This window comes from Zosterops lateralis (assembly GCF_965231275.1).
Source record: "Zosterops lateralis genome assembly, chromosome: 33".
In the NCBI taxonomy this organism is placed as follows: Eukaryota; Metazoa; Chordata; class Aves; order Passeriformes; family Zosteropidae; genus Zosterops; species Zosterops lateralis.
This window is the reverse complement of record NC_139793.1, coordinates 4,658,508-4,685,149: the sequence shown is the minus strand read 5'-3', so window position 1 is coordinate 4,685,149 and position 26,642 is coordinate 4,658,508. Positions and strand designations below refer to the sequence as shown.

The following is a 26,642-nucleotide window of genomic DNA, read 5'->3' as shown; positions in this document are numbered from 1 at the left end:
AAAGGGGGGGGGACCCCCCAAAATTTGGGGAGGGGGAGGCAAAACGTGGTCAGGAGTGTCCAAAAGCAGCGACCCCGCCCCCCAAAAAAAAAAAACCACAAAATTTGGGGAGGGGGGGAGGGTGGGGGAGGGTGAGAGACCCCCCCCCTTTAGTGGTCTCAGAAATTGGGAGAGGGGTCCCCAAAATTCGGGGGGAGCCCTTTGAGACCCCCCCCAGACCCCCCCAAATCACGGGGGGGTCAAATTGAGGGGGGGACACCCCCAAAATTCCCCAAAAGGCACCGAGGGGTCCCCCGTCCCCCCCCCAGTTTAGGGACCCCCCAAATCTCGATTTTTGGGGGGTCGGGGGAGGATTTTGGGGTCCCCGCCCCCCAGGGGGGTCAGAGGGGGGTGGAGTCGCCCGGGGGGGGCCCCGGGGGGGTTTTGGGGGTTCGGGACCCCCCAAGTTCCTGTTCCAGCTCCTGCAGCAGCTGCGGGGGGAGAGACCCCGAAATCAGAGATGGGACCCCCAAAAACCCCTTGGGAACCCCAAACTCCACCCTGGGACTCCAAAAATCCTCCCGGGACCCCCCAAAACCCTCCAGGACTCCCCCAAATCCCCCATGAGACCCCAAAATTCCCCTGGGAACTCCCAACCCCCCCAGGACCCCCCAGAATCCACCCGAGACCCCCCAAAACCCCCAAACCACCCCAGGATCCCGAAAATCACCCCCAAAATCCCCCAAACCCCCCAAAATCTCCCCAGGACCCACCAATTCCCCCCTGGGACCCCAAAATCCCGCTGGGAACCCCAAATCTCCCCCAAAACCCCCCTGAGACCCCCCTCACATCCCCTCCCCCCATTTTGGGGTCCCCTACCCGCGGCTCCAGGTCCCGGATCTGCTCCAGGACCCCCCGATGCTCCTCCCGCAGCCGCAGCTCCCGGCGCCGCTGGGCCTCCTCCAGCTGGGGACCCCAAAAACGGGTCAGGGGGCACGGAACGGGGTCAGGGGGCACGAAAATGTGTCAGGGACCCCAAAATTGGGTCAGGGGACACGAAAATGGGATCAGGGACCCCAAAAACGGGTCAGGGACCCCAAAAACCTGACCCGGGGACCCCAAAAACAGCCCAGGAACCCAAAAAATAGGACCCCAAAACCCCAAAATTGGGTCAGGATCCCAAAAATGACCCAGGGACCCCAAAATGCCCAGAAATGGGTCAGGGCCCCAAAAATGGGACCCCAAAACCCTGAAAAACAGCCCAGGGACCCCAAAATCGGGTCAGCACCCCAAAAACCCAACTTGGGGACCCCAAAAAGGGGTTGGCTGTTTTTGGGGCCGTTTTGGGTTGGTTTTGGCTGGTTTTGGGGTATTTTTGGGGCCATTTTGGGCTGTTTTGGTCAGTTTTGGGTGTTTCTGGTCCCTCACCCTGCGGATCGACGTCACCGACTCGTTGATGTGGCGCCGGTTGATCTCGGGCAGCTCCCTGGGGGCGGGGCCAGAGGGGGCGTGGTCAGTCAGGGCGTGGTCAGCCAGGGGCAGGGCCAGAGGGGGTGTGGTCAGCGAGGGCGGGGTCAGCGAGGGGCGGGGCCAATGAGGGCGGGGGCAGAGGGGGCGTGGTCAATGGGGATGTGATCAATGAGGGGCGGATCCAAAAGGGCGGGGCCAAAATAGGGGTGTGGTCAATGAGGGTGTGGACAGTTGGGGCGAGGTCAAATGGGTGGGGTCAATGGGGGGTGTGGTCAATGAGGGCGTGGTCAATTTGGGTGGAGTAAATGAGAGGCGGAGTCAATGGGGTGCGGTCAATGGGGCGGGGCCAAGGAGGGGCGGGGCAGCACCCCCAGACCCCACCCCAAACCCAGACTCCCCCCCAGACACCCCCAAACCCCAAAACTCCCCCAGGACTTCCCAAATTTCCCCCAAAATCCCCCCTGGGATCCCCAAAACCCCCCCAGGGACCCCCAAAATTTCCCCCCAAACCTGCCCAGGGACCCTCCTGTACGTCCCAGATATTCCTGGAATCTCCAAAATCCCCCAAATCCCCCCAGGCCCCCCGTACCCCCCCTGGGCCCCGCCCCGGGCCAGGCTGATGCTGCTGCTCCGTTTCCTGTCCAGGATCTTCTGCAGCTCCTTCTTCTCCCTGGGGACCCAAAAAACACCAAAATCAACCCCAAAAACCCCCAAAATCCACCCCAAAAACACCAAAATCCACCCCAAAAACTGTCCTGGGACCCCAAAACAGCCCTGAGACCCCAAAATCACCCGAAATCTCCCAAAATTTACCCCCAAAACCCCCAAAATCGACCCAAAAAAACTGTCCCAGACCCGCCCTGGGACACAAAAATACCCCAAACCCCTCCCAGTTTATCCCAGTTTATCCCAGTCCCCTCCAGTCCCTCCCAATTAACTCCCAGTGTCTCCCCCTTGTGGCCACTTTGGGAACTGCAGCGCCCTCCCAGTCACTCCCATTCACTCCCAGTAACTCCCAGTCCCATCCCAGTTAATCCCAGTCCCCCCCAGTCCCTCCCAGTCCCCTCCCAGTCCCCCCAGTCCCCCCCAGTCCCCCCAGTCAATCCCGGTACCTCTCACTGGTCTGTCGGAGCCGTTTCAGTTGGGCCTGTTGAGCCTCGAGCGCCACCTGCTGGAGCCGCTGCTGGGCCTGCCCCAGTACGGACCAGTATAAACCAGTATGGACCAGTCCGGACCCTCCCAGCGCCGTTTCCATCCCCTTTTATCCCCAAAATCGCCGTTTTTTACCCCAAAACAGCCAGGTTTTTCCCCCCAGTCCCTCCCAGTCCATCCCAGTTTAACCCAGTTTGTCCCAGTTTGTCCCAGTTTGTCCCAGTTTGTCCCAGTTTATCCCAGTCTCCCCCAGGGCCATTTTTATCCCCAAACTTCCCATTTTTTGTCCCCAAAATCGCCTTTTTTTACCCCCAAACCTGCCGGGATTTTTCCCCCCAGTCCCTCCCAGTCCATCCCAGTTTATCCCAGTTTATCCCAGTCCCATTTCTGACCCCAAAACTCCCATTTTTGTCCCTCCCAGTGCCATTTTTCACCCCAAAATCTCCATTTCTCACCCCAAAACAGCCGGGTTTTTCCCCCCAGTCCCTCCCAGTCTATCCCAGTTTATCCCAGTCCCCCCAGTCCCCCAGCCCCCGGTACCTCCCGCAGCTGTTCCCGTCTCCGCCCCAGCTCCAGCTGTTGTTGCTCCTCCCGCAGCTGCAGCAGCGGCCCCGCCCCGGCCACGCCCCCGCTGGGCCCATTGGGGAGAAAAAACACAAATTTGGGAAAAAGTCCCGAAATTGGGGGGAAAAAAACCCGGAATTTGGGGGAAAAAACCCCAGAAATTGGGGGAAAAAAACCCGGAATTGGGGGAAAAAAAACCCAGAAATTGGGGGGAAAAATCCCCAAAAAATTTGGTAAAAATCCCCGAAATTGGGGGGAAAAAAACCCGGAATTTGGGGGAAAAAAACCCAGAATTTGGGAAAAAACCACCGAAATTGGGGAAATCCCAAATCTGTTGGTTTACGGCACTTCTGGGGCAGTTTTGGGGTATTTTTGGGGTATTTTGGGGGGTTTTTGGGGTCAGTTTCAGGCTCACCTGTTCCTGTGCAGGGCCAGCAGCCCCCGCAGGTGTTTGGGGGGTTTTTGGGCAGTTTGTGGGGTATTTTGGGGGGTTTTGGGGGGTTTTTGGGCTCACCTGTTCCTGTGCAGGGCCAGGAGGCCCCTCAGGTGTTTTGGGGGTATTTTTTGGCAGTTTTTGGGGCAGTTTTTGGGGTATTTTGGGGTATTTTATTCTCACCTGTTCCGGTGCAGGGCCAGCAGCCCCCGCAGGTGTTTCTTGCGGAGCCGCTCCAGGTCCCGTCGGTGCCTCTTGAGCAGCTTCAGGTACCCCCGGTGCTGCCTCAGCGCCTCCAGGGGCTCGGGGGACACCTCTGGGCACCAAAAACCCCCAAAATCATCCCAAAATCAGCCCAAAATCAACTCTGGGACCCCAAAAACCCCCAAATCACCCCAAAATCAGCCCAAATCACCCCAAAATCATCCTAAATCACCCCAAAATCAGCCCAAAGTCCTCCCAAAACCCCCAGACTCACCTCAAAGTCACCTCTGGGACCCCCAAAACCACCCAAAAATCCCCCCAAAAACCCCCAAATATCCCCAAAATCCCCAAACCCCCCCAGTCCCCACCCCGGGCTCACCTGGGCCAGGTGTGAGCCCCGATTTTGGGGTTTTTGGAGGATTTTTTTGGGTTTTTTGGGGGGATTGTTTTGCAGGATTCTTGGGGTTTTTTTGGGGGGAGTAGTTGGGGGGTTTTGGAGGCTGTTTTGGGGAGATTTGGGGGTTTTGGGGATTTTTTGGGGGGGATTTGTTTTTTTTGGGGGGGGGATTTGGGTTTTTTTGTTTTTTTTGGGGTATTTTTTGGGTATTTTGGGGTGTTTTGAGGTATTTTGTTGTATTTTTGGGGGTTTTGGGGGGGGTTTGTGGACTTTTTTGGGTTTTTTGGGGTGTTTTGGGGTGTTTTGGGCAGTTTTGGGCAGTTTTGGGGTTACCTGTGAGGACGCTGGCGATGATGTCGTTTCGCTGCCCTGGGGGGGGGGGAGGGGGGGACACCCCAAAATCAGCAGATTTGGGTTTTCCCCCCAAAATTTGGGGTCCCCCCTCCCCTCCCCCCCCCCCGCACTTACCTGGGCTGGGGGCGGGGCCGGGGGGGGGAGGGGCGCGGGGCTCGGGGGGGGGGGAGGGGCCCCCCAAAGGCCGGGACCCCCCCGGGCTCTGCCGGGGCCCCTCGGGGGCGTCCTGGGGGGACAGGGGGGTCAGGGGACCCAAAAACCACCTGGGAGGCCCCCAAAAATCACCTGGGAACCCCCAAACCCCTCACCCAGACCCCCCCCCGACCTCCAGGGACCCCCCAAATTTTTGGGAACCCCCAAGTCCCCCCAAAATCCCAGAAATTTCCCCTCAAAATCGGGAATTTCCCCCAAAATCCCTCCCCGAGGCCCCCCCAGCCCCACCTCAGGGAACCCCCCAAAAAAAACTCCCAAATCCCCCCCAAAAAAACCTCAAAATCCCTCCCCCAAATCCCCAAATTTCCCCAAAACCCCCAAATTACCCCCAAAAACCCACCAAAATCCACCCCAAACCCCACCAAATTTCCCCCAAAAAACCCATAAAATTCCCTCCCAAAAAAACCCCAAAATCCCCCAAAAGTCCCCAAAAAACCTCAAAAAATCCCAAAAAACCCCCAAAAACCCGCAAAATTTCCCCCCCAAAACCCCTTTAATACCCTCAAATAAATCCCAAATCCCCCCCAAAATCCCCAAATCTGTTTTTGGGGTCCCCCCGGGGTTTTGGGGTCCCCCCCGCGTTCTGGGGTCCCACCTCGGGGTCCCCCATCAGGGCCCGGAGGCGCCGCTGTCGCTGCTCCAGCCGGGACAGGTGCAGGATGGGGTTGCTCAGGGCCTCGGCGTAATCTGGGGGGAAAAAAAAACAAATTTGGGGTGATTGGGGGGCCCCGAAAACGGGGAGAGAGTCCCCAAGAAACGGGGAGAGAGTCCCCAAAAAATGGGGGGAAAGAACCCAAAAAATGGGGGAAAAAAAGACAAAAATGGGGAAAAACAAGCCAAAAAATGGGAGGAAAAACCCCAAATTTGGGGTGATTGGGGGGCCCCGAAAATGGGGAGAGACCCCCCAAAAAACACAGAAAATACCCCTGGTGTGTGTTTCACCCCCTCAGGTGTGTCCCAGGTGTGTTTTACCCCCCCAGGTGTGTTCCCAGGTGTGTCCCCAGGTGTGTTTTACCCCCCCAGGTGTGTTCCCAGGTGTGTCCCAGGTGTCCCCAGGTGTGTCCCAGGTGTCTTTTATCCCCCAGGTGTTACCTTGGTGCCCCACAGGTACGTGATCAACCACCTGTGTGAGCAGCAGGGGTTGGGTGTGGCCTCCAGGTGTGCCCGGGTGTGTCCCAGGTGTGTTTTACCCTCCCAGGTGTGTCCCAGGTGTATCCCAGGTGTGTCCCAGATGTCTCCAGGTGTGTCCCAGGTGTGTCCCAGGTGTGTTTTACCCTCCCAGGTGTGTCCCAGATGTCCCCAGGTGTGTCCCAGGTGTATCCCAGGTGTATCCCAGGTGTGTCCAGGTGTGTCACTCATACCTTGGTGCCCCACAGGTACGTGGTCGGCCACCTGTGTGAGCAGCAGCAGCGCCGGCAGCAGCAGGGGCTGGTTGGTGTCGCTGCGCAGGGGAACGTAGTGATAACCTGGGGGGGCGGAGATGAGGGACCCCAAATGGGACCCCAAATGGGGGGTGGGGCTGGAAATGGACCCCCCCAGGACCCCCCAAACCCTCACCTGTCCCCACACCTGCCCAGCCTCACCTGAGCGCAGGGCTGTCCCTGTCCCCTCCCCTGTCCCCTCCCCTGTCCCCTCACCTGTCCCCACACCTGCCCAGCCTCACCTGAGCGCAGGGTGGCCACGGGCAGGACCCTCTGCCCCAGGAGCCGCCCCCCCTCCTCGTAGGCGGCGACACGGAGAGAGGCCAGAGCCGGGAACACCACCTGGGGACAGGTGAGACACACCTGAGACACACCTGGGGATACCTGGGACACACCTGAGACACCTGGGACACCTGGGGACACACCTGGGGACAGGTGAGACACACCTGAGACACACCTGGGGATACCTGGGACACACCTGGGACATCCCTGGGGACAGGTGAGACACACCTGAGACACCTGGGGACAGCTGGGGATACCTGGGACACCCCAAAACCTGCCGGTTCATCCCTCCCAGTTTGTCCCAGTCCATCCCAGTTTGTCCCAGTCCCATTTCTGACCCCAAAACTCCCATTTTTATCCCTCCCGGTGCCATTTTCCACCCCAAAATCTCCATTTTTCACCCCAAAATCTCCATTTCTCACCCCAAACCCGCCGGGTTTTTTCCCCCCAGTCCCCCCCAGTCCCCCCCGGCCCCCCCAGCCCCCCACCTCGTGCAGCACCAGCGGCTCCTCGTCCCAGACGGGGTTGAAGGGGTTCCCTTGGCAGCTCCGGGTGCGGAGCCGGCGCCGCGTGTCCACGGGGAGCCCGAACACCTCCAGCTCCACGAACACCCCGCAGCGCCGGTCGGTCAGGAACTGCCCCGAGAGCACCTGGGGACCCCAAAAACCACAAAACTGAGCCCAGATCCTGAACGGGGCACCCCAAATACCCCAAACCCCCCCCAAACCCCAAAACCTACCCCAAAATCCCACAGAAATACCCCAAAAACTGCCCCCAAAAACCGCCCCCAAACCCCACAGCACCTGTCGCTCAGGAACTGCCCCGAGAGCACCTGGGGGACCCCAAAAACCCCAAAACCGACCCCAAATCCTGAACGGGGCACCCCAAAAACCCCAGAAACAAAAAAATCCCCATAAAAATACCCCAAAATCCCACAAAAAAGCCCATGAAATCCCACAGGTGTTTTTGGGGACACCCAGGTGTGTTTTTGGGGGTTCCCAGGTGTGTTTGGGGGTGCTCAGGTGTGTTTTGGGGACATTCAGGTGTGTTTTGGGGGTGTTCCCAGGTGTGCCCACATGTATCATTTGGGGTGCCCAGGTGTCTTTTTTGGGTGCCCAGGTGTCCCCAGGTGTGTCCCAGGTTCCCCCAGGTGTCCCCAGGTGTGTTTTCAGTGGCCTCAGGTGTCCCCAGGTGTCCCCAGGTGTGTGTTTTGGGTGCCCAGGTGTCCCCAGGTGTGTCCCCAGCTGCCCCCAGGTGTCCCCAGGTTCCCCCAGGTGTCTCCAGGTGTCCCCAGGTGTGTCCCAGGTGTGTTTTAGGTGTCCCCAGGTGTGTTTTTTGGGTGCTCAGGTGTCCCCAGGTGTCCCCAGCTGCCCCCAGGTGTCCCCAGGTGTCTCCAGGTGCCCCCAGGTGTCCCGAGGTGTCCCCAGGTGTGTTTTGGGTGCCCCCAGGTGTGTTTTTTGGGGCTCACCTGCACGCTGAGGGTGTTGGCCACGATCCCGTCCAGCCGCCCCTCGCTGAAGGGGTCGAAGGCCCGTCCCGGGCGCCGCAGCGGCTCCGGCTTGAGCAGGTAACCCGAGGAGGCGTTGGCCTCAAACAGGGACAGGTTCAGCTGCAGGGGCACGTCTGCACAGGTGAGACAGGGACAGGTGAGACACAGGTAAGGGACAGGTGAGACAGGGACAGGTGTGTCACAGGTGTGTCACAGGTGAGACAGGGACAGGTGAGACACAGGTAAGGGACAGGTGAGACAGGGACAGGTGTGTCCAGGTAACCCGAGGAGGCGTTGGCCTCGAACAGGGACAGGTTCAGCTGCAGGGGCACGTCTGCACAGGTGAGACAGGTGAGACACAGGTAAGGGACAGGTGAGATAGGGACAGGTGTGTCACAGGTGTGTCACAGGTGAGACAGGGACAGGTGAGGACAGGGACAGGTGTGTCACAGGTGAGGGACAGGTGGGGACAGATGAGCTCTAGTGTGTCACAGCTGTCCCCAGGTTCCCTCAGGTCCCTGCAGGTGTGTCCCCAGGTGTGTCTCAGCTGTCCCCAGCTGTCTGTCCCAGCTGTATTTCTGTAGCCCCAGGTGTCCCCAGGTGTGTCCCCAGGTGTGTCCCAGGTCCTCCCAGCTGTCCCAGGTGTATCCCCAGGTGTATCTTGGTGTCCCCAGGCGTGTCCCCATGTCCCCCAGGTGCCCTGATGTGTATCCCCAGGTATATTTCTGCGTCCCCAGCTGAACCCAGGTGTGTCCCAGCTGTCCCAGGTGTATTTCTGTGTCCCCAGGTGTATCCCCAGGTGTCTCTAGGTGTCCCCAGGTGTCCCCCAGGTGTGTCCCCAGGTGTGTTTTGGTGTCCCCAAGTGTGTCCCCAGGTATCCCCAGGTGTGTCCCCAGTATCCCCAGGTGTATTTTGGTATCCCCAGGTGTATTTTGGTGCCCCAGGTGTGTCCCCAGGTGTGTCCCCAGGTGCCCCCCAGGTATCCCCAGGTGTCTCTAGGTGTCCCCAGGTATCCCCAGGTGTGTCCCCAGGTATCCCCAGGTGTCCCAGGTGTATCCCCAGGTATCCCCAGGTGTGTCCCCAGGTGTCCCAGGTGTGTCCCCAGGTATCCCCAGGTGTCCCCAGGTGTGTCCCCAGGTGTCCCAGGTGTGTCCCCAGGTGTCCCAGGTGTGTCCCCAGGTGTATCCCCAGGTATCCCCAGGTGTCCCCAGGTGTGTCCCAGGTGTGTCCCCAGGTATCCCCAGGTGTGTCCCCAGGTATCCCCAGGTGTCCCCAGGTGTCCCAGGTGTGTCCCCAGGTATCCCCAGGTATCCCCAGGTGTCCCCAGGTATCCCCAGGTGTCCCCAGGTGTCCCCACCGGGGCTCTGGAAGTTGAGCGCGGCCATTTGCACCCCGGCGTTCCAGAACAGCTGCGGGTGGAAATTGGACGAGTCCACCCGAGTCCCCTTGGGGTACACCCGGCTCAGCTGGCGGGTGTTGTACCTGTGGGCAGGTCAAGGGCTCACCTGGGCACACCTGGGACCCCCCAATCCCCGAATCCCCCAAAAAATCCGCTCAAAACCCCCCAAAATTCACCCCAAAACCACCAAAATCCGCCCCAAAATACCCCCAGAAACCCCCAAACCTCCCCTGTCACACCTGGCTCAACCTGGGCACACCTGGGAACCCCCAAAAACCCCAAATCCCCAAAAAGATCCACTCCAAAAGGCCCCAAAATCCACCACAAAATCCCCCAAAAGTCCCAAAAAAACCTCTCCAAAATATTCCCCAAAAATCCCCCCAAATGCTCCAAAAAAATCCCCAGAAAGTCCTCAATAAGTCCCCAAAAAGTCCCCAAAAAGGCCCCAAAATCAAAAAAAAAAATGCCCCCAAACACCCCAAAATGCTCCAAAAAAAATTCAAAAGTGCCCCAAAAATATTCTCCAAAAGCCCCCAAAATATTCCCCAAAAATCCCCCCAAAAATGCCCCAAAAAAGTCCCAAAAAATTCCCCAAAATTTCCCCCCAAATGCCCCAAAATGGCCCAAAAAATTTCCAAAAATGCCCCAAAAAATCCAAAAATCCCCAAAAATCCCCAAGAAGTCCCAAAATCCCCAAAAGGTCCCAAATCCCCCAAAATTGGGATACTGGACGAACTCGAGGGGGCTCTTGGTGAGCTGCTCCAGCCCCTTGGTCTCCACAAACGACGACATCTCGAAGCTCCTGTTGCGCCCTGGGGGCCCCAAAACACCCAAAATTCACCCCAAAAACCCCAAAATTCACCCCAAAAACACCCAGAGCCCCAAGCCCCAAAACTCCCCCAAAAATAACCCCAAAATCTCCCCAAATTCGGACCCAAAATACCCAAATTCAGCCCCAAAAACCCCAAATTGCCCCTGAATTGCCCCAAATTTTCCCCAATTTCCCCCTGAATTCCCCCAAATCACCCCAAAATTGCCCCAAATTGCCCGAAATCCCCCAAAGTTTCCCCAAATTCCCCCAAAAGAGCCTCAAAACTGACCCCAAATTCAGCCCCAAATCCCCCCAAATTTCCTCCAAATTGCCCAAAAATCATCCCAAAATTCTCCCCCAAATTCCCCCAAAGTTTCCCCCCAAATTCCCCCCAAAATTCCCCCCAAGTTCACCCAAATTCCCTAAAACCCCCAAAATCCCCACAAATTCCCCCCAAATTAATCCGAATTCCCCCAAATTTACCCCCAAATTCCCCCAAATTGCCCCGAACCCCCCGAATCCCCCCCAGTCTCACTCTGGGCCGCCTGGAAGGATTTGAACTTGACGGGCTCGATGTAGGTGACCAGGTTGGAAATGGCCTCGGTGGCCTTGACCTCGCACCCCGCCGTGCCCTGGGGGCAAAATATCCCAAATTATCCCCAAAAATACCCAAAATCACCCCAAAAATATCCCAAAATGGCCTTGGGGCCTTGACCTCGCAGCCCGCCGTGCCCTGGGGGGCAAAATATCCCAAAAATGTCCCAAAATCACCCCAAAATACCCAAAATCACCCCAAAAAAACCCCCAAAACAACCCAAACACCTCCAAAACAACCCCAAAATATCCCAAAATCACCTCAAAACCGCCCAAAATTCCACAAAAATCCCCAAAAAAATCCCCCCCAAAAATCCTCCCCAACCCCCAAAAAATCTCCCTAAAAATCCCCCCGAAAAAATCCCCCCAAAAATCCCTCAAACTCCCCAAAAAATCTCCCTAAAAATCCCCCAAAAAAATCCCCTCAAAATTGCCCCAAAAAATCCCCAAAATCCCCTGGAAACCCCCAAAATCCCCCAAAATATCCCCAAATTCCCCCAAACCTCGTCCGTGGTCGGTTTCTTCATCTCCAGGGGCTCCTCGTCCTCCTCCTCCTCACTGTCGGCCTCGCGCTCTGGGGGCCCCAAAACACCCCAAAATAACCCAAAAAACACCCAAAAATAACCCAAAATCACCCGAAAACACCCCAAAATCACCCAAAAACAGCCAAAATTACCCCAAAATCACCCAAAATAACCCAAAACACCCAAAAATAACCCAAAAACACCCAAAATCACCCAAAATTACCCCAAAATAACCCAAAATAGCCAAAAAACACCCAAAATAACCCAAAAAACACCCAAAATTAACCCAAAATAACCCAAAACACCCCAAAATAACCCAAAATAACCCAAAATTTTTTACTCTCTACCAAAATCACCCCCAGGACCCCAAACCTGCCCCAAAAACCCCCAAAATTCCTCCTGGGACCCAAAAAACGCCCCAAAATCACCCCAGAACAACCAAAACACAGAAAAAAAACCCCAGAACAACCCAAAACCCCCCAAAATTACCTCCAAACGACCCCAAACCACCCAAAAAGCCCCAAAAAACACCCCAAAATCACCCCCAGCACCCCCAATTTCCCCCTGACCCCCAAATTTCCCTCAAATCCATCCCAAAATCTCCCCCAGAACCTCCAAAATCATTCTCAGGACCCCCAAACCACCCCCCAAACCCCCCCAAAATTCCTCCTGGAACACAAAAACTGCACCAAAATCACCCCCAAAACATCAAAATCATCCCAAAATCTCCCCAAAATCTCCCCCAGAACCCCCAAACCCCCCAAAAAACCCCCAAAATTCCCCGAATTGGCCCCAAACTCACCCAGGGACCTCCGGGGTCGCTCGTCCCCGTTGGGGACCCCAAACTCGGGGGGGCCTGGGGGGGACGGGGGGGTCAGGGGGACCCCAAAATCCAGGGGGGGGAATTTGGGGGGATTTGGGGGATTTTTAGAGGGTATTTTGGGGTGTTTTTAGGGGATTTTTGGGGTGTTTTTAGGGGGTTTTTTGGGGGGGTTTTAGGGGATTTTTGGGGTGTTTTTAGGGGGTTTTTTGGGGGGGTTTTAGGGGATTTTTGGGGTGTTTTTAGGGGGTTTTTTGGGGGGGTTTTAGGGGATTTTTGGGGTGTTTTTAGGGGTTTTTTTGGGGGGGTTTTAGGGGATTTTTAGGGGTATTTTGGGGTGTTTTTAGGGTATTTTTGGGGGGTTTTACCGCTGGGTTTGGGCCGGGCCGGGGCCCCCCCCGGGCGCCGTTTCTTGTTCTTGATGAGGATCCGGCCCAGCAGCTCCTGGGGGCTGGGCAGGGGCACCCCGGGCTCCAGCTGGGCCAGAAAACACCGAAATTAACCCAAAATTAACCCGAATTAACCCAAAAATCAGCCCAAATCCACCCCAAAACCCCCCGGCTCCAGCTGGGCCAAAACCCAACAAAATTAACCCAAAATTAACCCAAAATTAACCCAAAATCAGCAAAAACCCCCTGCAAAACCCCCGGCTCCAGCTGGGCCAGAAACACCCAAAATTAAACCAAAATTAACCCAAAAATCCCAGAAAACATCCCGCAAAACCCCCCGGGTCCAGCCGGGCCAGAAAACACCGAAATTAACCCAAAATTAACCCAAAATTAACCAAAATCAACCCAAAAATCACCCCAAATCCACCTCAAAACCCCCCGGCTCCAGCTGGGCCAAAAACACCCAAAATTAACCCAAAAATCCCACAAAACATCCTGCAAAACCCTCGGCTTCAGCTGCAACAAAATTACCCAAAAAATCACCCCAAAATTAACCCAAACATCCCAAAATTAAACCCAAAATTCAACTCAAAATTCCCCCCAAAACTCCCCGGCTCCAGCTGGGCCAAAATCCTCCAAAATCAGCCCAAAAAACCCATCAAAACCCCCCAGAAATCCCCAAATTCCACCCAGATCCCTCTCTGACCCCCCAAAAACCCCAAAATCCCCCAGATTTGCCCGAAATCCCCATTTTTCACCCCAAAATCCCCATTTTCCCCCCCAAACCCTCCCGGAATTCCCCAAATTCCCCATTTTTCACCCCAAACTCTCCATTTTTCACCCCAAATTCCCTGTTTTTCACCCCAAACCCCCCAGATTTGCCTGAAATCCCCATTTTTCACCCCAAATTCTCCATTTTTCACCCCCAAATTCCCCATTTTCACCCCAAAATCCCCGTTTTTCACCCCAAATCCCCCATTTCTCACCCCAAACCCCCCTGGATTCACCCCAAACCCCCCAGATTTGCCCGAAATCCCCATTTTTCACCCCAAATCCCCCGTTTTCCCCCCGGACCCACGGGGTATTTCTCCAGGGGCTCGGTGAGCAGCGCGGCCCCGAGGAGGCTCCGGCAGTACTCGGCCATTTTCGCCTGTTGTCGCGCCCTGAAGGGGAATTTGGGGTCTGGGGGAGGCCGGGACCCCAAAACTGACCCCAAAACTGAAAATAACGCCCCAAAAAACCCCAAACTGACCCCAAAACTGAAAATAACGCCCCAAAAAACCCCCAAAACCACCAAACCCAACCCCGAAACCCCAAAAACCAACCCCAAAACTGAAAACAACGCCCCGAAAAACCCCAAAAACTGACCCCAAAACCCAAAAACGACCCCAAAACCCAAAAATGGTGTTTTTCGGGTGTTTTTGGGGTATTTTCGGGATGGTTTGGGGGATTTTGAGGTGATTTTGGGGCGGTTTCTGGAGTGGATTTGGGGTGTTTTTTGAGGTATTTTTTGGGGTAGTTTTGGGGCTGTTTTGGGGCTGTTTTGGGGGGTATTTTGGGGATGTTTTTGGGGATTTTTTGGGGATTTTTTGGGGGTGTTTTGGGGATATTTTGGGTGATTTTGGGGCAGTTTCTGGAGTGGATTTGGGGTATTTTTTGGGGTGTTTTGCGCATGTTTTTGGAGGCATTTTTGGGATGTTTTGGGGTGGTTTTTGGGGCAGATTTGGGGTAGTTTTTGGGGTACTTTTGGCATATTTTGGGGTATTTTTGGGCTGGTTTTGGGGTGTTTTTGGCGTGTTTTGGAGTCGGGTTTTGGGGTATTTTGGGGGTATTTTTGGGGATGTTTTGGGGGGTATTTTTGGTGTATTTTTGTGTGTGTTTTTGGGGTATTTTCGAGTATTTTTGTGTGTGTTTTGTGTGTGTTTCGGGGGTATTTTTGGGGATATTTTGGGGTGTTTTAGGACTCTTTAGGGTCAGTTTTGGGGTCTGTGGCTCACGAGTCCACGTGGTTCTCGAAGCTCAGGATCACCGGGAACGGCGACGTCTTGAAGGCGCTTTCGGCGATGGCCTCGATCACCTCCTGGGACCCCCAAAAAACACCCCAAAACACCCCAAAATCAGCCCAAAATCAGCCCCAGAACCCCCAAAACCACACAGAGACCCCAATAAACCCCAAAACACCCCAAAATCAGCCCAAAATCAGCCCCAGAACCCCCAAAACCAACCCCAAAACCACACAGGGACCCCAAAACCAGCCAGGGACCCCAAAATCACACAGAGACCACAAAAATCAACCCCAAAACCACAACAACAGACCCCAAAACTCACCTGGGGACCCCAAAAACCCAGGGGCGGGGGGGGGGGGGCGGAATTTAGGGATTTCCTTGGGGTTTTGGGGTCAATTTTGGGGTTTTTGGGTCACCTTGAAGGGAACCTCCGTGGTCATGGTGAAGCCGTGGGTCTGGGGGTTTTGGGATGGATTTGGGGGTCCTGGGGCAGGTTTTGGGGTGGTTTGGGGTCACCTTGAAGGGGATCTCGGTGGTCATGGTGAAGCCGTGGGTGTGGGGGTTTCGGGGTCAGTTTTGGGGTCAGTTTTGGGGGTTTGGGGATGGATTTTGGGGTCGATTTTGAGGTTTTAGGATCAGTTTTAGGTCACCTTGAAGGGTATTTCCGTGGTCAGGGTGAAGCCGTGGGTCTGGGGGTTTTGGGGCTGGTTTTGGGGTCAGTTTTGGGGTTTTTGGGGTCAGTTTTGGGGTCCTGGGGCAGGTTTTGGGGTGGTTTGGGGTCACCTTGAAGGGAACCTCCGTGGTCATGGTGAAGCCGTGGGTCTGGGGGTTTCAGGGGGGGTTTTGGGTCAGTTTTGGGGTCCTGGGGCAGGTTTTGGGGTCAGTTTTGGGGTGGTTTGGGGTCACCTTGAAGGGGATCTCCGTGGTCATGGTGAACCCATGTGTCACCAGCGGCTCCTCCTCGGGGGGGCGGCCCCTCCAGCAGTCCAGCTCCACACACCGACACCCCCTGAGCAGCACCTGCCGGTACATCTCGGCCGAGGAGGGGCCCGTCAGCTGCCCGGCTGGGCCAGGGAAACCCCAAAAATGGAAAAAAACCCCATTAAAATCCCATTAGAAACATCCGAAATAGAGAAATCCCAAAAAAAAAAACCCCAAAATCCCAATTTCCGCCCCAAAAATCCCACCCCGAGCAGCAGCTGGTGGGACATCCCGGCCCAGGAGAGCCCGGCTGGGGGATTTGGGATCAGGGGAAACCCCAAAAGGAATAAAAAACCCAAAAAAATCCAATCAGAAACGGCCGAAATAGAGAAACCCCAAAAAAACCCCAAAAATCCCCGATCCCAACCCAAAAAATCCCAATTTCCGCCCCCAAACCCCACCCGGAGACCCCAAATCTTTGGGGTTGAGCCCCAAAACCACCCCAGAGACCCCACAGGGGTTTGGGGTCGGGTTTGGGGGTTTTTTTGGGAGATTTTTTGAGGTTTTTTGGGGTTATTTGGAGTATTTTTGGGGCCCTCACCTGTCAGGGAGGTGTTGTGCAAGGAGCTGATGGTTTGGGGGGTATTTTGGGATGGATTTTTGGGGTTTTTGGGGTATTTTGGGCTGTTTTTGGGCTGGTTTTGGGGCTCTCACCCGTCAGGGAGGTGTTGTGCGAGGAGTTGATGGTTTGGGGGGTATTTTGGGATGGATTTTGGGGGTTTTTAGGATATTTTTGGGGTATTTTTGGGGTTCTCACCTGTCAGGTGGGTATTGTGGGAGGAGTCGATGGTTTCAGGGGTATTTTGGGGTGTTTTTGGGATATTTTTGGGGTATTTTTGGGGCTCTCACCCGTCAGGTAGGTGTTGTGCGAGGAGTTGATGATTTCAGGGGTATTTTTGGGGTATTTTGGGGGGTTTTTAGGATATTTTTGGGGTATTTTTGGGGCCCTCACCTGTCAGGTAGGTGTTGTGCGAGGAGTTGATGATTTCAGGGGTATTTTTGGGGTATTTTTGGGGGTTTTTAGGATATTTTTGGGGTATTTTTGGGGCTCTCACCTGTCAGGTAGGTGTTGTGCGAGGAGTTGATGAAGTAGCTGCTCAGGGGCTGCGTCATGTCCTGGTGCAGCCCCAAAGTCTCGGGGGGGACGATCCCGTTCTCGTCCCCGCCCAGGAACCGCCAGAACCCCTCGGTGGAGAGCTGCCCTGGGGACCCCAAAAACCCCAAAAATCACCCCAAAATAAACCTCAGAACCACCCCAAAATCATCCCCAGAACCCCTCGGTGGAGAGCTGCCCTGGGGACCCCAAAATCACCCCAAAATCACCCCAAAATTAACCCCAAAATCAGCCCCAGAACCCCTCGGTGGAGAGCTGCCCTGGGACCCAAAAACCCCAGAAATTATCTCAAAATTAACCCCAAAATCAGCCCAAAATAAACCCCAAATTATCCCAAAATAGACCCCAGAACCCCTCGGTGGACAGCTGACCTGGGGACCCCAAAATCACCCCAAAATTAACCCCAAAATCAGCCCAAAATAAACCTCAGAACCACCCCAAAATCATCCCCAGAACCCCTCGGTGGAGAGCTGCCCTGGGGACCCAAAAACCCCAAAAATCACCCCAAAATAAACCCCAAAATCAGCCCCAGAACCACCCCAAAATTACCCCCAGAACCTCTCGGTGGAGAGCTGCCCTGGGACCCAAAAACCCCAGAAATTATCTCAAAATAAACCCCAAAATCAGCCCAAAATAAACCCCAAATTATCCCAAAATAGACCCCAGAACCCCTCGGTGGACAGCTGACCTGGGGACCCCAAAATCACCCCAAAATTACCCCAAAATCACCCCAAAATAAACCTCAGAACCACCCCAAAATCATCCCCAGAACCCCTCCTCGGTGGAGAGCTGCCCTGGGGACCCAAAAATCCCAAAAATTACCCCAAAATTAACCCCAAAAGTCACACCAAAACCACCCCAAAATCCCTCCATGGAAAGCTGACCTGGAGACCCAAAACCCAAAAATTCACCCTAAAATAAACCCCCAAAGTCATCCCAAAATAAACTCTAAAACCTCCCCAAAAATCATCCCAAAATTAACCCCCAAACCACCCTAAAATCACCCAAATTCACCCCAAATGTCCCAAAATCCCCGGATTTCACCCCAAACTCCCCAAAATTCACTCCAGATTTCCTGTACCTTTCTCTCTAAAGGTCCTGTTGGGTTCGTAGAGGTCGATCAGGGCCTGGGCTCCCTTTGGAGCCCCAAAAACCACCCCAAACCACCCCAAATTCACCCAAAATCCCCAGAATTCACCCCAAAATCCCCATAATTCATCCCAAATTTCCTGTACCTTTCTCTCTAAAGGTCCTGTTGGGTTCGTAGAGGTCCATCAGGGCCTGGGCTCTCTTGGGGGGGAACAGGAGCCCCAAAAACCACCCCAAACCACCCCAAATGTCCCAAAATCCCCGTAATTCACCCCAAAATCCCCGTAATTCACCCCAGATTTCCCGTACCCTTCTCCCTGAAGGTCCTGTTGGGTTCGTAGAGGTCGATCAGGGCCTGGGCGCCCTCGGGGCCCAGGGGGGGGAACAGAACCTCGTTCAGCCTCGGGTCCCTCTGACGGGAATTGATGAACTCCCGGAGCTGCTCCCGCGTCACGTACGGCTTGCCTGAGGCTCCTCTGGGGAAAAAACACCCCAAAATCAGCCAAAACTGCCCCAAAAATTACCCAAAATCACCCCAAAATCCAACAAAACCCGCGTCACTTACGGCTTGCCTGAGGCTCCACTGGAAAACCCCAAAAAATCCAATTAAAACAACCCAAAATCCAATTGAAACACCCCAAAAATCCAATTAAAACACCCCAAAACTGCCCCAAACACCTCCCGGGTCACGTAGGGTTTGCCTGAGGCTCCTCTGGGGAAAAAAACAACCCAAAAATTACCCAGAATTACCCCAAATCTGCCCCAAAACTGCTCCAAAAACTGCCCCAAAACCACCCCAAAAATCAGCCCAAATTCATCCCAAAAATCAGCCCAAAGCCACCCAAAAATCACCCCTAAAATCAGCCCAAAAATTACCCCAAATTCACCCAAAGTCATCCCCAAAATCACCCCAAAATCAACCAAAAAATCACCCCAAAACCGGCCCAAAATCATCCATTTTTGGAGGATTTTTGTGGTTTTTTTAGGGGGATTTGGGGGGATTTTGGGGGAGATTTTTGGGGATTTAAGGGGAATTTTTTGCGGGGATTTTTTTGGTTTTTTTAGGTGATTTTGGGGATTTTTTTTTGAGTGGGTTTTGGGGTGGGTTTTTTTTCAGTTTTTTGAGGTGATTTTTGGAGTTTTTTTGGGGTTTTTTTGCAGGTGATTTGGGGATTTTTAGGGGGGATTTTTTTTTTTGGATTTTGGGGGAATTTTTTTGCAGGGATTTTTGGGTTTTTTTGCAAAGATTTTGGGGGTATTTTGGGTTTTTTTGGGGGTATTTTGGGGGTGATTTGGGGGGGATTTTTTGGGGATTTTGGGGAATTTTTTGTGGAGATTTTTGGGGTTTTTTTGTGGGTGATTTTGGGGGTATTTGGGGGGTATTTTGGGGTTTTTATGGGGGTTTTTTTGGGGTGTTTTGGGGGGGATTTGGGGGTATTTTGGGGGGAATTTTTGGAGTTTTTTTTTCAGGGATTTTTGGGTTTTTTTGCGGGGGATTTTGGGTTTTTTTGGAAGGGATTTTGGGGTTTTTTGGGGGGATTTTTTGTGGATTTTTTTTGGGATTTCGGGGATTTTTTTTGTGGAGATTTTTGGGGTTTTTTTGGGGGTGATTTTGGGGTTTTTTGGGGGGATTTTTTGGGGTTTTTTTTGGGATTTCGGGGAATTTTTTTGTAGGGATTTTTGGGGGTTTTTTGTGGGTGATTTTGGGGTATTTTGGGGGTTTTTTTGGGGTATTTTGGGGGTTTCAGGGTCTCACATCTCCAGCAGGATCTTGTCCAGCTCCGGCCTCAGGCAAAGTTTGTTCAGGAAACGCCAAAAGGTCTCGAAGGGGAAAAGCTCCGGGGGGATGGCGGCGTCCTGGGGACCCCAAAAACACCAAAATTCACCGTGAAAAATCAAAAAAAACACCCCAAAACCCACCCAAAAAAACCCTAAAAATCACCTCAAAAAAATTCCCAAAAAAACCCCAAAAAACCCCCAAAAATCACCTCAAAAAATCAAAATAAACCCCAAAACCCTCCCAAAAAAACCCCAAAAAAACCCAAAAATCACCTCAAAAAACTGAAAAAAAATCCCTCAAACTCCCCCCAAAAAAACTCCAAAATCACCTCAAAAAAACCCACAAAAAAGCTCTCCCAAAAAAACCCCACAAAACCCCAAAAATCACCATAAAAATTAAAAAAACCAAAAAAAAATCCCCCTCAAAAAATACACAAAATCAGCTCAAAAAAATCAATAAAACCCCTCAAAAATCCTCCAAAAAAATCCAAAATTACCTCAAAAAAAAACCCCCAAACCCCCCTTCAAAAAAAAATCAAAAAACCCCAAAAAATCACCTAAAAAAAAACCTAAAAAAAAACCCCCAAACCCAAAAGCACCTCAAAAACTAAAAAAAAAAAAAAAAAAAAATCCCCCCCAAAAAAACCCCCAATTCACCTAAAAAAAAAAAAAAAAAAAAAAAAAAAAATCACCACAAAAATTAAAAAAAACCCCCAGAATTTTGGCATCCCTGATTTCTTTGGGATCCCCGATTTTTTGGGGTCCCGAATTTCGTGCTGCCCGAATTTTGGCCTCCCCAAATTTTGTCACCCCGATATTTTTGGGGTCCCCACCCGTGTCCAGCCGAGGCCGCACGACTCCAGCGCCGTCTCCGCCCGTTTCTTGTCGGCCGAGAACATCCTCAAAATGCTGCAAAAAAAACCCCAAAAAACCCAAAATTTGGGTCTGGGGTCGCCCCAAATTCGGGGAGGGGTCCCCAAGATTTGGGGGATTTTGTTTAAGGGGGGAAATTTAAAAAAAAAAAATGAATTTTTTGGAGTTTTTTTTCTCACTTTTTGACCGGAATTTTCCCGTCCGAGTTCAGCTGCAGAGTCAGCTTCGTGTGCCTGGGGGGGTTGGGGAGAATTTGGGGGATTTTGGGGATTTTGGGGGAATTTGGGCATTTTGGGGGATTTTCGGGGAATTTTGGGGGAGGATTTGGGGGGGTCAGGAGGATTTTTGGGGGGATTTTTAGGGGGATTATTTGGGTTTTTTAAGGGGATTTTTTAAGGGGATTTTGGGGGATTTTTGGGGGGAATTTGGGGGGAATTTGGGGGATTTTTGGGGGGAAATTTTTGAGGGGATTTTTGGGGGATTTTGGGGGATTTTGGAGGATTTTTGGGGGGATTTTTAGGGGGATTATTTGGGTTTTTTGGGGGGATTTTTAAGGGGATTTTTGGGGGATTTTGGAGGGTTTTAGGAAGATTTGGGAGGATTTTTTGGGGAATTTTTAGGGGGCTTTTTGCGGGGAATTTTTTGGGAGGGTTTTTTTGGATTTTTGGGGGGTTTAGGGAGGAATTTTGGGGATTTTTTTAGGGAGGTTTGGGGGGATTTTCTGGTGATTTTTTTGGGGGGTTTTTTTGTGGAGTTTTTGGGGTTTTTTGGGAGGATTTTGGGGGGATTTTTGGAGGGATTTGGGGGGATTTTGGGTGATTTGGGGCTGATTTTGGGGCAGTTTTGGGGCAGTTTTGGGGCAGTTTTGGGGCAGTTTTGGGGCAGTTTTGGGTCAGTTTTTGGGGCTGTTTTGGGGCAGTTTTGGGGTGTTTTTGGGGCAGTTTTGGGGCAGTTTTGGGGTGATTTTTGGGGCAGTTTTGGGGCGGTTTCAGGGTGTTTTTGGGGCGGTTTGGGGCACCCACGCCTTCCTCAGGAGGGTGTTCCTGGACGGGTTCCGGGCCAGGATGTTCGTGGCCAGACGGAAAAGCTCCTCAGCCCAGACCTGCACACCCAGAAATGGGACCATAAAACCCCCAAAATCCCCCCAAAATCCCCCCAAAATCCCCCCAAAATCCCCCCAAAATCTCCCCAAAATCCCCCCAAAATCCTCCTAAAAATCTCCCCAAAATGACCCCAAAAATCCCCCCAAATTCCCCTCAAAATCCTCCCAAAAAAAACCCCAAAATCTCCACAAAAACACCCAAAAAAACCCTTCCAAAAACCCGCTAAAAATACCCCCCAAACCTCCCAAAATTTACCCGCCAAAATCCCAAAAATCCTCCTAAAAACACCCCTAAAAATCCACCCAAAAAAAACCCCAAAAATTCCCCTGAAAATCCTCCCAAAATACTCCCAAAAATTTCCCTAAAAATCCCCAAAGAATCTCCCCCAAATCCTCCTAAACCCCCCGAAAATTCCCCCAAAAATCACCCAAAAAATCCTCCTAAAAATTCCCCCAAAAATCCTCCTAAAAAATCCAAAAAAAAATCCCTCCAAAACCCTCCCCAAAATCCTCCCAAATCCCCCCAAAATCCTCCCTGAAATCCTCCAAAAATCCCCCCCAAAAAAACAAAAAAAAATCCCAAAATTTTCCCAAAAATCCCCCTAAAAATAAAAAAAAATCCCAAAAAAACCCCAAAAATCCCCAAAAATTCCCCCCAAAAAATCCCCAAAAATTCCCAAAAAATCCCAAAAATTCCCAAAAATTCCCCAAAATTCCCCCAAACCCCCCAGACCCCCCCAGGGGTGCCCACCTGGGCCTCCCCCTCCTCCACGGCCACCAGGTTGAGGAAGGCGACGTTGACGGGGTCGGGGCCGTGGACGACGCTGAGGAGCCTCTGCTGGGGGGGCCCCCCGGGGACCCCGAAACTGAGCACGGCCCGGGCCTGGGGGTCCTGGGGAGAGAAAAATCATCAAAACTGGGCAAAAAATCACCAAAAACTGCCCCAAAATCACCCAAAACTGCCCCAAAATACCCCCAGAGACCCCCCGGGACCCCGAAACTGAGCACGGCCGGGCCTGGGGGTCCTGGGGGGAGAAATGGGGAGAAAACCATCGAAAACGGGCAAAAAATCACCAAAAACTGCCCCAAAATACACCCAAAACTGCCCCAAAATACACCCAAAACAGACCCAAGATCCCCCCAAAAATCCCTCAAACTCCTCTCCAAAAAAACCCCAAAAAATCCCCAGAAAATCCTCCCAAAACCTCCCTAAAAATCCCCCCAAAATCTCCCCAAAAAAACCCAAAAAAATCCCCCTAAAAATCATCAAAAAAAAAAAAAATCCCCCCAAACCCCCCCAAAAACCCGAAAAGATCTCCCTTAAAATCCCCAAAAAATCCAAAAAAAAATCCCCCCTAAAAAATCCCAAAAAAACCCAAAAAGTCCCCCTTAAAATCCCTCTAAAAATCCCCCCAAAATCCCCCCAAATCCCCCCTAAAAAATCCCCAAAAAACCAAAAAAATTCCCCTTAAAATCCCTCTAAAAATCCCCTTAAAAATCCTCCCAAAATCCCCAAAAAATCCCCCAAATCCCCCCAAATTTCCCACCTTTGGGGCGCGGGCGAAACGTCCCGTCCGAGTGTCGCAGACGCTGCAAATGTCCAACAGCTCCACCTCCTGGGGGACCCCAAAAACGGCTCAGGGACCCCCAAAAACGGCTCAGGGACCCCCAAAAATGGGTCAGGGACCCCCAAAAATGGGTCAGGGGACCCCAAAATTGGCATCGGGGACCCCAAAAATGGGGCTGGGACCCCAAAAATGGGTCAGGGACCCCCAAAAATGGGATCAGAGACCCCAAAATTGGGTCAGGGACCCTAAAAATGGGTCAGGGGACCCCAAAATTGGCATCGGGGACCCAAAATTGGGTCTGGGGACTTCAAAAATGGGTCAGGGACCCCAAAAATGGGATTGGGGACCCCAAAAATGGGTCTGGGACCCCAAAAACGGATCTGGGACCCCAAAATCCGGGTCTGGGACCCCAAAATTGGGATTGGGACCCCAAAAATTAGATAAGAGACCCCAAATTTGGGGAGAGGGACCCTAAAAATTGGATCAGAGACCCCAAAAATGGGTCTGGGACCCCAAATTCGGGCCCGGGACCCCCCAATTTGGGCGGTTCCGGGTGGGGGAGGGGCGGGCCCGTTTCCGGTGGGGGAGGGGCGTGGGAACCGCTCCGGCCCCTCCCCCCCCCGCCCCTCCCCCCCCCTCCCCCGGAGACCCAAAATTCCCAAAATTCCCCAAAAAGGCCCCAAAACCCGCCCGGGGGGGTTGGGGTCACTCCGGGGTCATTTGGGGTCAATTTTTGGGGAATTTTTGGGTCATTTTTTGGGGCATTTTTTGGGGTCATTTTTGGGGTCATTTTTGGGGTAATTTTGTGGCTTTTAGGGAGTTATTTTTGGGGTATTTTTGGGGTATTTTTGAGGCGATTTTTGGGGTTATTTTTGGGTCATTTTAAGGCATTTTTGGGGTTATTTTTGGCGTCAGTTCCGGGGTCATTTTGGGTCAATTTTTGGGGAATTTTGGGATCCGGATTTGGGTTGTTTTGGGGTCATTTTTGGGATCATTTTGGGGCAGTTTTGGGGACGTTTCGGAGCATTTTTTGGGTCATTTTTGGGTCATTTTGGGACCATTTTGGGGGTAATTTTTTGGGTGTTTTCAGGGCATTTTGGGGGAATTTTGGGACCATTTTTGGGGTCATTTTGGGATCATTTTTCGGGCATTTTCTGGGTAATTTTGGGGCATTTTTGGGGCCGTTTTTGGGGCAATTTTGGGCCATTTTTGGGCCGTTTTTGGGGTAATTTTGGGGCAATTTTGGGCCATTTTTGGGCTGGTTTTGGGGCACTTTTGGGGTGATTTTGGGGTGATTTTGGGTCATTTGGGGCTCTCACCGCGCTCGGGCCCGTCCAGTAGAGGAAGAATCCGTTGGGGTCGACCCTCAGCGTCACCGGGGTGTGGCTGGGGGGGTCCTGGGGGGGCAAACACCGACTGAGACCCCCCAAAGACAGCCTGGGACCCCCAAAAACAGCCTGGGACCCCCCAAAACCCACCCTGGGACCCCCAAATACCCCCAGGACCCCCCAAAACCACCCAAAACTCACCCTGAGACCCCCCAAAACATCCCGAACCCCCAAAAAACCTTCCCAAAACCCCCCAAAATCCCCCCCAAAGCCCCTCAAAACCCCCCTCAGGACCCCCCAATTCCCCTCCAGGACCCCCCAAAAAAACCCAGGACCCCCTAAAATCTCCTGAACCCCCAATTCCCCCCCAGGACCCCCCAACTCCCCCCAGGACCCCCAAAAACCCCATTGGGGGGGAGGGGAGGAGGGGCCGCCCCTCCCCCAGGACTTTGTCCCCCCATAAATTCCCGGGGTGGGGGAGGGGCCGCGCCCCAAATCCTGGAGAGGAGATTTGGGGGGAATTTGGGGAATTTGGGGGGGATTTGGGGAGATTTGGGGCTCCCCGAGGGGATTTGGGGGGTGCGAGACCCAAATTCCCAATTTCCGGCCCCAAAATCGGGGCCAGGGCGGGAAATGGGGACACGGGGGGGGGGAGGGGGACAGGGAGGGGGTGGGGTGAGAACTGGGGGGGTTTGGGGGGTCCCGGGGGGATTTTGGGGGGATTTGGGGGGTCCCAAGTGGTTTTTTTAGGAGATCCCGGGTGGTTTTTGGGGAGATTTTGGGGGGTCCCGAGGACATTTGGGAGATTTTGGGGGTCCCGGGTGTTTTTTGGGGGATCCTGGGGGGATTTTGGGGGTCCTAGGGGGATTTTGAGTGGATTTGGGGGGTCTCGGGTGGTTTTTTGGGGGATCCCGGGGTGACTTAGGGGAGATTTTGGGGGTCCCAGGGGGATTTTGGGCTCTCGGGTGGAATTTGGGGATATTTTGGGGGGTCCCAGGTGGATTGAGGGGGATCCCGGGTAGATTTGGGGGGGACTTTGGGGGTCCCGGGGGGATTTGGGGGAATTTTGGGGGTCCCAGGTGGTTTGGGGGGGGATTTTGGGTGATCTCGGGTGGTTTTGGGGGGTCCCGAGTGGATTTAGGGGAGATTTTGGGGACCACGAAGGGATTTGGGGGGATTTGGGGTGAATTTAGGGGGATTTTGGGGGTTCCAGGTAGATTTAGGTGGATTTTGGGGGTCCCGGGCGGTTTTCGGGTCTCTCTAAAACTTTTGGGGTCACTCGGAGGGTCCCGGGGGGAGTTTGGGGCCGGTCCCGGTTCGCTCCGGGGCTCAGGGGTCGGCCCGGGGTCGCTCCGGGGTCAGTCCCGGGGGTCGCGGGTTCGATTCCGGGTCCCGGGTCGGTCCGGGGGTCCCGGGGTGGGTTCAGGGTTGGGTTCGGGGTGGGTTCGGGGTGGGTTCGGGGTGGGTTCGGGGTGGGTTCGGGGTGGGTCTGGGGTGGGTCTGGGGTGGGTTCGGGGTGGGTTCGGGGTGGGTTCGGGGTGGGTCTGGGGTCGGTCCCGGCCCGCTCTCACCTCCTCCCAGCGGATGAATTTGCTGCCCCGCACCAGCAGCTCCGGGACCCGCGGCGGCTCCAGCGGGAGCGGGGCCCGAACCGGCACCGGGACAGGACCAGAACCGGCACCGGGAGCGCGGACAGAGCCCGGACCCGAACCGGGACCCGAACCGGGACCCGAACCGGGACCAGAACCGGGAGCGCGGACAGAGCCCGGAGCCGCGCCCGGAGCGGGACTCGAACCCGGGTCCCCCCGGCCCGCTCTCTGTTCCCGGCTCTGCCCCGGCCCCGGCCCCGCTCTCTGCCCCGCTCTCTGTTCCGGTCCCGGCCCCGGGTTCGAGTCCCGGTTCGGGTCCCGGTTCGGCTCCGGGAGCGGCGCCGCCATCGCTGCCGGGACGGGGCGGGGCCGAGGGAAGGGCGTGGCCCGCCCGGGGCCTGTCAATCATCAAAGGGGCGGGGTCTCATTGGGTGCGGCCGGAGGGGCGGGGCCGTGGGGAATGGACCGGAAATGGGCGGGGCTTAGAGGGGAGTAACCGCAAATAAACGGGGCGGGGCTGTTTCTGAAGGGGGCGGGGCCAAGGGGGGCGGGGCCGCGCGGGCGGGGAGAATTAAAGGGGCGTGGTAACTACAAAAGGGGCGTGGTTAAATGGGCATGTCCCAAGTGGGCGTGTCCCTGGGAGTGTCCATCACACAAAGGCGGCGCTGTGAAGGGGCGGGGCCATACGGGGGCGTGTCCTAGAAGGGGAAGGGGCGTG

The 26,642-nt window shown here is 54.1% G+C and overlaps 1 protein-coding gene and 1 long non-coding RNA gene across 2 annotated transcripts; one reads left to right on the top strand and one right to left on the bottom strand.

The window, feature by feature from the left end:
- Nucleotides 1–56: 56 nt before the first annotated feature.
- Nucleotides 57–26,272, bottom strand: PLCB3 (phospholipase C beta 3; the record flags this gene model as incomplete). Its single annotated transcript, XM_083881266.1, has 34 exons — nt 57–470; nt 859–945; nt 1,408–1,465; nt 2,039–2,119; nt 2,562–2,638; nt 3,142–3,232; nt 3,782–3,914; nt 4,533–4,568; nt 4,668–4,779; nt 5,362–5,453; nt 6,128–6,232; nt 6,430–6,529; nt 6,958–7,119; nt 7,938–8,092; nt 9,316–9,440; nt 10,085–10,169; nt 10,704–10,782; nt 10,884–10,901; nt 11,266–11,336; nt 12,089–12,142; nt 12,475–12,583; nt 13,574–13,658; nt 14,493–14,575; nt 15,408–15,565; nt 16,538–16,684; nt 17,995–18,161; nt 19,442–19,542; nt 20,298–20,373; nt 20,517–20,570; nt 21,360–21,439; nt 22,191–22,331; nt 22,987–23,055; nt 24,327–24,404; nt 25,907–26,272. 34 exons carry the CDS (start codon nt 26,270–26,272, stop codon nt 381–383), a joined length of 3,525 nt encoding a protein of 1,174 aa, XP_083737392.1. The 3' UTR covers nt 57–380.
- Nucleotides 8,112–8,506, top strand: LOC310921130. The gene is made up of 3 exons (XR_014592088.1): nt 8,112–8,152; nt 8,332–8,368; nt 8,411–8,506. It is a non-coding gene; the product is annotated as an uncharacterized lncRNA (long non-coding RNA).
- Nucleotides 26,273–26,642: the final 370 nt, after the last annotated feature.